Source organism: Microplitis mediator, chromosome 6, assembly GCF_029852145.1.
Source record: "Microplitis mediator isolate UGA2020A chromosome 6, iyMicMedi2.1, whole genome shotgun sequence".
In the NCBI taxonomy this organism is placed as follows: Eukaryota; Metazoa; Arthropoda; class Insecta; order Hymenoptera; family Braconidae; genus Microplitis; species Microplitis mediator.
This window is the reverse complement of record NC_079974.1, coordinates 4208471-4221165: the sequence shown is the minus strand read 5'-3', so window position 1 is coordinate 4221165 and position 12695 is coordinate 4208471. Positions and strand designations below refer to the sequence as shown.

Here is a 12695-nt window from a genome sequence, read left to right as displayed (position 1 = left end):
ATCATATCTACAGTTAATAAAACGCATGCAGCCATATCCATTCTCTATCCTCTGATATGTAAAAATAGCTATGTAAATTCAAGCAACAAGATAATAATTTATAAAACATGCATACGTCCAATCATGCTCTACTCATGCCCGATCTGGAGCAACACTTGTGTATCAAACTATAACAAACTTCAAAAACTTCAAAACAAATGTCTTCGCATGATTGGTACAAGCAACTTTAACGCTAAAACAGCTGATTTGCATAATAAATATAATCTTCCAATGCTGGATACATACATCAAGAATTTATCTATTAACTTTTACAATAATAAATTAAATACGCACGAAATTCTGAAAACTGTGTGTAAAATAAAAAAAAGACATCCCTGCCTTAAGTACAAAATGCCAAATCAACTATGTATAGTATAGTACTTTTAAGAAATCTTCAAACTTGTTAATTATAACTTATGTATATTTATTTATTTTTATGTACTATGGGTTTTTGTATTTTTTATTTTCCCATATTTAACGCAGATCGATTATTTCTTTTAAAAGCTCTATTGTGTAAAATATATAATAAATTTCTACTAGGTAAAAGTTCTTAGAACGGGAACTAGTAAATACTTAAAATTTGTAATACATTGTAAAATATAATGTAGAAGTTAAAGAAAATTAATAAACATAATTTGAAACTGAAACTGAATTCCAAATTTCATTACAATTTTGTTCGGGTACTCATCTGTCATTTGACAGAACTACAAGTACCCTTTTGAATTGTACTATAGTATATCCTATAATACATTATGATTCATGACTTTAATAATTAATATTAAAGGGTCATTCCACCAAATAAAATTATTTTTACGGGGCGACCCTCGTCGCTTTGGTTCAAACTTTGTAGAGTCGTTCTATATATTAAAAAAAAATTCTCTGATAATTTGAGCCTTTTATATGCAGCTGTTCCAAAGTTATGATTTTTCGAATTTTTAAAAAATTTTTGTTTTCAACTTTTTCATTAATTTTTTTAAAGGAAAAAATTTTTATTTAAAAATGAGCACATAACAGTTTTTCGTAGGAAAAATTCCCAGCTTTCCAATAAAAATATCTATTTTTCATTTTATGTTACAAAAGACCTTTTGAAATTCGATTAAAGACGAAAAAACGATTTTTATGACTGTGCGGCGCTTGATACATCTAATTTGATATTTTTTTCTGAAAGCTAAGACTTTCTCCCCACAAAATATATGATTTTCACGATGTGCATATTTTTTGTTTGAACAAAATCAATAATTATTTAAATACAAGTCATTGATTTTATAGTTTTAACAAACTGTAATAGTTCATTGTGTGGCAAGAGATGAAACAAAATGATGTCAGAAGAAAGTAAAATAGGCTGCCCGAGCCGTAGGCAAAAGCTGACAATAACTGCAATCTGAAGTCGTGTTTCATCTTAGTCCATCGGCTGAAGAGGAGGTCCCGTAAACATTTTGTTGGCACCGGGTAAATCCAACTGTATCTTATGTATTTTGGGCCAAGGATCACGAAAATCGGGTCCATTTTGTTCAAAAGTGGTGCAAACAATTGTTTATAACAATTTAATTGTTTAAATCAAAATAACTCCCGAACGGCTGGTTTGTTGGGGCAGTGTAGAGGAAAAAAATGTTTAGAATAAAAAAATACACAAAAAAGGTATCATGTGTTTTTTTTGCATCTCAAATATTTCGCGAGATATAATAAAAAAACGAGCCGGCGCTCGGACCTCTCCCTCGCGCACTAGCGACTGCCTATGCGCGAGCTCTCTCTCCGCCAAATCGCGTCAGATGCTGGATAGGCCGGAATTTTTCTAATTTTTTTACATTAAAAATCATAAAAAAATAAAAAAAAATCGATTAATTGTTGATACGACCAATCGACAGCATTTTTTCTGAAACGAATTTTTGTCGTATCGTCAAGAGACGTTTTTTTTTTGTTCACAAATGTTACAAACAAATGGATTTTTTCAAAGTCCAGATTGGGTTCAAAAAATCGACAAATTGTCGATACTACCAATCGACAGCATTTTTTCTGAAACAAATTTCTGTCGTATCGTCAAAAAACGCCCGGGTCAAAAAATTAGATCTGTTTTAAAATAAATGATAAATTCAAATATTTTTCCTTTAATTCAAGTTTATAAATCGTATTTATTTTATATAAGAATTTAATCTGTTTTTGCCCGTACTATTCCTTATCCAGGCTAATATCAGACTTATTTTCGTATGATATTTAGTCTGTTTTAAATCGCGTTTAGACTAAAAACAGACTTTTTTATTATAACTATTGGTCTGTGTTCAATTGTTTTTAAGGACAAATACAGGACTTTTTATAAATATAAATATTAATAATAATAATAATAATCTAGATTTATTAATTTATTTTAATTTTCTTGGTATTTAAAACATGCTAATGCGCTTCCATAATAAGATGTCACAGCCCAGTAAACACATTGACGTAAATTTGACGTCAGAGTGACGTTACGCTAAGTCATCATTTACGTAAGATATAAGTCACGAATGAGTCAGGTGTGACTCATTATTTCCCACTTTTTTACGTAAGATTATGATGTAAAACTAATGACGTATACATGACGTAAATGTGATGTCTGTGTGGCATTTTATGACGTCAATATGACATATGGGTGATGTCAAAATTATCAATTCGGAAAAAATATTTTTGAAAAAAAAAAAAAAAAAAAAAATGAAATACCGAATTTTTGATTTGATTATTACCGCGTGAACGCATTGTGAATTCTGAAACAAGATTAAATAACGTTAAATGATGAAAAAATCCTGGGCATCTGCTGGGTTCGAACACGGCTCCTCTTGGCTGGTAGTCCTGAACGTTGCTCACTGGTCCACATCACGAGAGTTCAAATCTCGTGCTTAATTGATGTATTTAGAGTGAAATGCCGGAAAAGACAGAGTTCATAAGTTTTCGTGATGGATTTTTACTAAATTTAAAAAAACTCCATGAACTTATATGTAATGTTATAGAAACAATATTTGTGGGCCTCGATGATAATTGTATAAAATTTCATTAAGTTTCATCAAATTTTTTAATTTTTTGTTGTGATGTGAAATTTAAAAAATCTTATATAAAATTTTGCGAAACATTAAATAATTCCACAAAATCGTATGAAATTTAATCGATTGAAAAATTGTGATACTTAAACTTTAGAATCATAATATCAAAAGAGTTCAAACTGTCGTTACATTTTCTTTGTCATCCTAAATGATATTTTCGATATATATCATTTAAAAAAATAAAGTTAATTTTTTTATGCTCACGCTAATTTTTTAATCTAAAACGTCTGAATAATCTATTATCGAGTTTATCGATTACTTTGACCCCGAAAATGTTCAACGTTTAGTTGTTATTTTTACACATTTACACATATTTGAAAATTCATTCTATGATTGTTTTATTTCAATAAATAGATGATAAAAAACTATGACTCGGAAATTACATCAGCATTGCGTAAAATACTGACCTGTCACTGATGTAAAGATATGATTTAAGAGTGACATCCATATTACGTATAACCGTGACTTTGCTACTGATATAAATTTATGATTTTAAAATTACGTCATTATGATATACGATAATGACTTTATTACTACATAACAATGTGATGTAGATTCTATGTCAAACGTACGTAATACATAAGTCATAACTGTGACGTCGTACAAGAGTCATGCTTACATCAATATGATGTCACAAGCTTTACATCATATTAAAGTCATGTAGAACGTCAGATTGACATCAAATTTACATCAGATGTCGTGACATTGCTTTGACCTACATATGACGTCAAAATAAGGTCATGTGTTCACTGGGAGAGAGAAAATGTTGGCTCGAAACCTACCAATTTTTACAATGCTGTCGACTAAACTTGAAACAGGGAGAAAAGCATCCAAAAAATTATCGTGCTCTTACAAAAAATGATTATACTGTATCACATTACTTATTACGCGCGAGAAACTTATCGATGAGCTTCAATATCAATTACTCCCATACATTATAATAATTTTGATGCAGCATAATAATTTTTTACAAGAGCATATAGTAATTTTTTGGATACTTTACTATCTGTTTCAAGTTTGGTCGACAGCATAATAAAAATTGGTAGATTTCGAGCCAACATTTTTCTCCGTAGCACAAGAATTTTGATGTTTTCTTATGCCAAAATATTTTCAATTTTATCCCAGTCAGATCAAATAGTCCAATCAGACTAAAATCAGGTCAAATTTTTCAGTCCAGGTAGATCAAAAATAGATTAAAATTTTTATCGAAGTTCAATAACAGACCAAGTAGTCCAAATACAGTCCAGTTAGACTAAAATCAGATCAAATTTTTCGACCCGGGCGTTTTTTGGTAGTATCGACATTTTTTCGATTTTTTGAACCCATTCAGACTTTGAAAAAATCCATTTGTTTATAACATTTGTGAACAAGAAAAAAAACGTCTTTTGACGATACGACAAAAATTCGTTTCAGAAAAAATGCTGTCGATTGGTAGTATCAACAATTAATCGATTTTTTTTTTATTTTTCTATGATTTTTAATGTAAAAAACTTAGAAAAATTCCGGCCTATCCAGCATCTGACGCGATTTGGCGGAGAGAGAGCTCGCGCATAGGCAGTCGCTAGTGCGCGAGGGAGAGGTCCGAGCGCCGGCTCGTTTTTTTATTATATCTCGCGAAATATTTGAGATGCAAAAAAAAACACATGATACCTTTTTTGTGTATTTTTTTATTCTGAACATTTTTTTCCTCTACACTGCCCCAACAAACCAGCCGTTCGGGAGTTATTTTGATTTAAACAATTAAATTGTTATAAACAATTGTTTGCACCACTTTTGAACAAAATGGACCCAATTTTCGTGATCCTTGGCCCAAAATACATAAGATACAGTTGGATTTACCCGGTGCCAACAAAATGTTTACGGGACCTCCTCTTCAGCCGATGGACTATAATATTAGCCTATTAATACTTGTAACTATAGTATAACTATTAATACTTTGGTTTTATTGAGTTATTCGTCGCTGTTGTTGTCGGGTTTTTTTGAGCCTCGCTCTTCTGCGTACACGGAAAAAAAATTCGACGAAAAATTCCAATATTACTATCGTAATCCTAGACTATACTTTTATTATCTGTAACTTTCAAATATATGATATGAAAATTTACAGTTTGTAAAAAATTTTTCACTATTCACTATCGTAATCTTATTAAGAGCTTGTTGTATAAAATTCAATAAGAAATCATTAGATGCAATAAAAACATTTTTTTTTTTTTCATATTGTTATTGAAATTACGTGATTTTATTATTGTTTTTTATACACATTGCCATTCGGCTGTTGCCTTGGCATATGAACTTAGTAAATAAAATAAAAAATCAAAAACATTAAATATATCTTTGACTTTTAATATAAAAATAAAATAGATATCCTTATTAATTAAAAAAAGTTATTCAATTTTGATTTATAATTCTTATTGCAGAGAAGATAATAACTAAATAATCATTTAGCTTTACCAATAATGATATATGATTCTGAAATTAGCCGACACCTGAAATTTTTTTTAAATTAAGAATTCTATAATTTAATGAAACATTTTTCTTTGGAATTAAAAAAAATACTCCCGTTCATTTTTTTATAAATTTGAAGAATTACCATTTTAGTTCAGAGAAAAAATAATTATCTTCGTTATAATTCAAAAATAAAATTTTCAATCATTTATCTTTAGATTATAAATTAACACAAAAATAAAAAGCTCGCTCGATTTATATAACTTTTTTTGTAATCTACACGAGTATATTTCGATTTTTTTCGATCTTAAATTTTAATTCCTGAAATTAGCCGATATCTGACATTTTTTAAATACAAAATTATATAACTTTTGAACATGATTTATTTTGAGATTGTTATATTGGTTTATAACTTTAAAATAAACAATCGAAATATTAATTTTCAAATTAAAACGTGAATGTACATTTTTCGTGCAACTAAGAAATTATTCGTTTAAATTACAGAAAAATAAACACGAGTAATTTTTTAGTTATAAAAAAAATCATCTGTTTCAAAAGTTACATAATTTTTAATTTTAAAAACATCAGATGTCGGTTAATTTCAGTTATTAGAATTGAAATTTAAAAAAATGTAAAAATATTTGTGTAGATTTAAAAAAATGTTAAACAAATTGAACAAGCTCTTTATTTGTTTATTAATCTATGACCTAGAAATAAATGTTGACAAATTTGATTTTTTAATTACAACGAAGATAATTATTTTTTTTACTAAACTAGAACAAGGTCTTCAACGATGCATATAAATTTTTAATAAATAATAATGAATTATACTAAGCTTACACTCATTAAAAACTTCAATCGAAACTGTTTGAAAATTTTGGAATGGAAATTTCTGATAGACTTTTAATCAAATTCACTTGGTAAATATCTAAAAAAAAATTTTATTTTCTAATCAAAATTTTTTCAATCAGATTTAATTAGAAAATAATAAAATATATTACGCAATGATATAACAATGAAAATAAGTATAATTTTATTAATTATTTTACAAAATAACATTGTTTTATAGTTGTTTATAATTACATTAATTATTATTATGTTATGCTTTTAGTTAAATAAAGTAAATCGTATTTTACATTAAATAGAATTATTTGTTTTTTGCTATAACTTAAATTACTTGTTACAATGTGGACAAAACCACTCGTTTAAAGGTTCCTCAGTTAGGCCAACGCATCTCCAATGACTCCAAAAAAGGCATCGATCACACTCTACGCTGTAGTCAGTGTTTAAGTTACTTCCACAAATTTTGGACTGCCAATCATCACTGTTGCATTTCATTTTTATTATATTTTTGTAATTTGCATAAGCATCCGGTTCAAAAAATTTTTCGATAATATCGTCAGTGATTATCTCGCTTGCCAAAGCATCACAAATATTGCCAGGCTGCAGATGAATCAAATCGTTGTGATTGATTTTTTTATAGCCTAAGACAATTCGGTTTATTACACTTTTATCTTTTATTATCAATGATAGAATTTCAATTACTTTAGTGGTGTTTTTCAGGTTTTGAAATGAATTGTATTTTGTTGACCTTTGACTTGCAGAAAGCCCAATGACTCGGTTTCTTCTGCCTCTTCCACGTCCACGTGAATGGCTTGAAAATATTGTCAAGCATCCAATATTTGATTGTAGTACAGAATTCGATGTTGCCGGTGGTAAACAGGAGTCATTCATATTCATATCAAGAGATGCCAACATTTTATCCATTTCGATCATTTTTTTTTTTTTCTCTTCATTATTTTGTGTAGTCATGATGTTTACTTGAAGTTTCAATAGTAACGTTTCAAAATTTTCATTAAATATAATCGGAACATCAATACTATGATCGTTAGTAACTGATGTATTGGCAGCTTGTAATTGAGATCCAAGTACTTCAACCTATGCAACATTAAACGATCATTATAACACCGATTTAAAAATTATGAGCGTTATGAGGGACCTGAATTTAGATTTACATATAAAGTCGAATTAATTTTTCTAGACTTAAAATGAGACAATCAAATCAATGGAACTTTGTAATCTAATATTATTTTAAAGGATTATAAATCTAAAGAACATAGATGCAATGAACCTGAATTTTTAATTTCAATTACAATTTAATTTCGTAGAAATATAGGAAAAAAAAGAACATAGATGCAATGAACCTGAATTTTTAATTTCAATTACAATTTAATTTCGTAGAAATATAGGAAAAAAAAAATTGTTTTCCTCATTAATTCAATTATTCTCGGAAAAAATCGGAAAAAAAAAATTTTTCACATAGTTATTTACACCATAGAAAACAAATTTTTTACATAGTTATTTATACTATAGAAAAAAAATTTTTTTTCAACATATTTTAAATGGGAAAAAGACCCCCCTGTGCACCAGCTCAATTTTTGAGATACAGAGCTGAGATTTTAGGAGGATTTTGTTTTTCATTAAAGACTTCTTTAACGTGTTTTTAAGACGTCCAAATCATAAATAGGAACTCATTCAGAACTCATCAAGACGTCATTTTGCTATCTGGGGAATTTCGAATTGTCTAAATATGAATTTTTTTTTTTATTTTGTAAACATTTTAATTTTTATTTCAAAGTTTAAAAAATTGTCAGATGTTCGCTAACTTTACTGTCATAAAAATTAATTATTACTCTTAAAATAAAATTACTTATATAAAATAATTAATTATATTAAAATCAAAACAAAAAGAGGATTTCGTTTTATTAATATTTTATTTTTCAAAAGACATGATTAAGTCTATGGTGCATTATCATTAATTTTAATTACATTATTATTTAATTATTTACAAAAAATATATTAAACTTATTAAATAAAAAGTAAATTTTTAAAATATAATTTACTATTTTACTATTTATTATTTACATGAAATACTTAATATTTAATTTATGAAAATAATAAAACCTACAATAATATTTTACAATAAAAAATGACTGGATGATAAATAATTATGTACAAAAAATTAAAAAATTATTGAAACTACAAAAGCTTACGTCTCTTAGCAGAACACAAAATACTGCCCATGTCGTAATTATTTTGATGTTTACGGCTGTGGTTCAGATCCGCTTCAGTTGAGGGTACAAGCTGGCAGGTACTTCCAATGGAATTATCCTGAACTTCTACATCAGGAGGTGAAGAAGTCGATGATCCATCTGATTCAGATTTTTTCTTCATCAGTCTATCACGATACTCGTGATAGCTGATTTTTCGTCGAGTCCTTGGCTTCTCGACTTCAGGGTTACCGGAAACAATTTCTGGATCCGATGAACTGGGGGTCGTCGCTATCCGATTCACTGCAGTCACTTTGACCGATGGATTTTTAAATAATCCCATCACCCGGTTTTTTATCCTGGGTGACATTTTATCTAAAACCGCTTTGAACTCCCTGTCCATCTTAATCAGTAAATCGAAGGTCACTTTGGTGTCGAGGAGCCAAAACCAAAGATTCCCGTCTATGACTTGGGGAATCTTCCACTGCGATGATTGGATGGTAAAATAAATACAGAATGACGCCACAACTGCCGGTTTATATTTCACGCACATTGACGTCATCTGTAAAGTGTAATTAGCCATCTGCAGGAAAATCTTGCATAATTCCTTGCAAGCTTTTATTTCCCCACAGAATTTCTTGATGTAATGATGAGGGTGACTAACCCCCATCTTGAATCCAAGTGTTCCCAGAAGAAGTTGCTCATTTGAAGTTAGTGCCTTGACCTTCTCCTGGTTCTCGGCAAAAGTAGTGTCCAGTTGGTGAACTTCGTATTTGTTGAGGCAGACATGAAGAGCGCTGATGACTGCCTGCGATTTTTGTGGCTCTTCTTCCACCTTTGCCGCCAGAAAAATCGCTGCCGTGGCAATTTCATACCGGTGAAACTTGGCTAATGAATGGTGAATAAAGAATCTGTGCATGTACACAATGGCAGGGTGCACACAGACTTCAGACAACTTTAGCCGCTTGCCCAAATCAGTTATAAGGTAAGCGGCTTGTTGTTTGTGATCTAGCTCCTTCTCCGCGCTGATGCCATCCTTGGAACTAGGAGAGTTCTTCAACTCTTCTTTGTTGAAATACCACTTTTGAGCCATTTTTATTCACAATTTTTCACTGTTAATTTAACTTCACTGGAAACTTTCTTACTCTGCACTGGAACAGCTTAAGCACTTTGAAATAACACAATTTGGTTTTTTCCGTAACTTTTGAAATATTCTCAGACGAACTGTTGGGTACGAAGTTCGAGAATAAAGTGAGGAAATATTGACAAGACACTAAAATTTAAGGGATTTTATAACAAAAGAAATTGTCACAACAATGGGTATGGGGGTAATTAAAAAGTAATAGTTTGGAGCTGAAGAAATGTACCTGATGTAATTAGGAAAAGGTAATTAGACTTAGAACTCACAATATTATGGTCATTAAGGTCTGCATATTCACGTGTGAACGGAATTACTATTCCTGTGAAAGACCAAATGGCAAATAATTAAGTTTGTCATTATATATTTATGCCGAAGTCTCAAATAATAGATTTAAAATTTCCTGAAAATTAAAGTATACGGAAATAAATTACCTGTGTACATTAAGAGGCGACAAATAACATAATGACGGTAATCAGTAAATAGTATCATTTTAGATAGGTATTCTTTCATTTACAATTCAAACGTAAATAATTATAAAATAAATATTAAAATTTATTATCTATACAGGAAAAATTAATTTTTGGAATTTAAAAATTGTAATTTGAAAATTAAAAATTTATGATGTGTATTATAAAATTTATTTTTTATATTGACATCCAGGTTTCGGGTTTTAATTTTAAACATCACCCGTGTGAAAAATTGCGAAATTTCGCCGGTAATTCACAGGTGGTCAGCTGAATATCATGTGCAAGTCATATTTTGACACAAATATGAATTTCAGATGATTTTCGGATGAATATCAAAAGATAATATGTAAAAAAAAGTTAGTAATAGATTGTAATGATTTTATTATAAGTTGACACGTAAAATGGGAGATATTTTTTTTTAAATCAGCAGTAATAGTCCATCGGCTGAAGAGGAAGTCCCGTAAACATTTTGTTGGCACTGGGTAAATCCAACTGTATCTTATGTATTTTGGGCCAAGGATCACGAAAATTGGGTCCATTTTGTTCAAAAGTGGTGCAAACAATTGTTTATAACAATTTAATTGTTTAAATCAAAATAACTCCCGAACGGCTGGTTTGTTGGGGCAGTGTAGAGAAAAAAAAATGTTTAGAATAAAAAAATACACAAAAAAGGTATCATGTGTTTTTTTTGCATCTCAAATATTTCGCGAGATATAATAAAAAAATGAGCCGGCGCTCGGACCTCTCCCTCTCGCACTAGCGACTGCCTATGCGCGAGCTCTCTCTCCGCCAAATCGCGTCAGATGCTTGATTGGCCGGAATTTTTTAAAGTTTTTTGCATTGAAAATCAAAGAAAAAAAAAAAAAATCGATTAATTGTCGATACTACCAATCGACAGCATTTTTTCTGAAACGAATTTTTGTCGTATCGTCAAAAGACGTTTTTTTTTTTGTTCACAAATGTTATAAACAAATGGATTTTTTCAAAGTCCGAAATGGGTTCCAAAAATCGGAAAAATGTCGATACTACAAAAAAACGTTTTTTGACGATACGACAAAAATTCGTTTCAGAAAAAATGCTGTCGATTGGTAGTGTCGACATTTTTTCGATTTTTTGAACCTATTTCGGACTTTGAAAAAATCCATTTGTTTATAACATTTGTGAACAAAAAAAAAAACGTCTTTTGACGATACGACAAAAATTCGTTTCAGAAAAAATGCTGTCGATTGGCAGTATCGACAATTAATCGATTTTTTTTTTATTTTTCTATGATTTTTAATGTAAAAAACTTGAAAAATTCCGGCCAATCAAGCATCTGACGCGATTTTGCGGAGAGAGAGCTCGCGCATAGGCAGTCGCTAGTGCGAGAGGGAGAGGTCCGAGCGCCGGCTCGTTTTTTTATTATATCTCGCAAAATATTTGAGATGCAAAAAAAACACATGATACCTTTTTTGATTTAAACAATTCAATTGTTACAAACAATTGTTTGCACCTCTTTTGAACAAAATGGACCCAATTTTCGTGATCCTTGGCCCAAAACACATAAGAAACAGTTGGATTTACCCGGTCCCAACAAAATGTTTACGGAAGCTCCTCTTCAGCCGATGGACTATGTGATATTTTGTTGTAAATTATTTTTGATAAGTGATTGAAAAATGGTATATTCTTTTCAATCTCATATAGCACAAGTAAACTAAGTAGTCACTGTCGGTAGCGTAGCCTAGTCGTTAAAGCGTCGGTCTTTCGTGCGTAAGGTCCCGGGTTCGAATCTTACTAAATCGTGTGCGTTTGGTTGATATTTATAGCGTTTTTTCCCGAAATTAAAAATTTCTACTCGGTTAGAAATTTATTTCATCACAAATCTCATTGATTTCCGCATCATCAAAGAAAAAAAAAAAACTACTAAAATGAGCAAGTCTTTTTTTTTAATTTAGTTGAAATTTCTATACATGGCTATATATAATTCACTTTTACCGGACAATTACATTTTTCTCACCATAATCCGGGTAAATTAATTAATTAATCATAAGTTATTTTGGCATATAAATGCCATTTGTTTGTGAAATCGGGGTTATGCTTAAGCATTGGTGCGGCGGTCGTGCAGTGGCGGTGCGGGCAGAATATATTTTTAGCGTGCGGCGGAATATTCCGCCAAACGGCGGTGGTGCGGCGGTATGGTGCAGCGGTAGTGCGGCGGTCGATAAAAATTTATAATTTTTTCGTAAAAATAATAATTTCATTTTTACTCGGGTTTTAAGTATATTAAAAATATATCTTAGAATGTATAAAAATATACAAAAAAATATATTTTTTATATAAATTTTTTAAATTTTATTTTCTATGTTGGTGATAACCTCAAAAATATATTACTAATATAGTTTTTTCATATTACCATACCTATATTTTTTTGTATATTTTATATATTCTAAGATATATTTTGAATATATTTAAAATATATAAAATCAATACAAAAATCGGCTAAAAGTTA

At 29.9% G+C, this 12695-nt stretch overlaps 1 protein-coding gene across 1 annotated transcript; it reads right to left on the bottom strand.

Annotated features, from left to right (window-relative positions):
• Nucleotides 1-8588: 8588 nt before the first annotated feature.
• Nucleotides 8589-9692, bottom strand: LOC130670092 (cyclin-T-like). Its single transcript, XM_057473264.1, has one exon. It carries the CDS (start codon nt 9690-9692, stop codon nt 8589-8591), a length of 1104 nt encoding a protein of 367 aa, XP_057329247.1.
• Between the last annotated feature and the right edge of the window lie 3003 nt (nt 9693-12695).

Coding starts and splice junctions, on each gene's coding strand:
- LOC130670092 (XM_057473264.1), bottom strand. CDS start 9,692: ATGGCTCAAAAGTGGTATTTCAACAAAGAAGAGTTGAAGAACTCTCCT.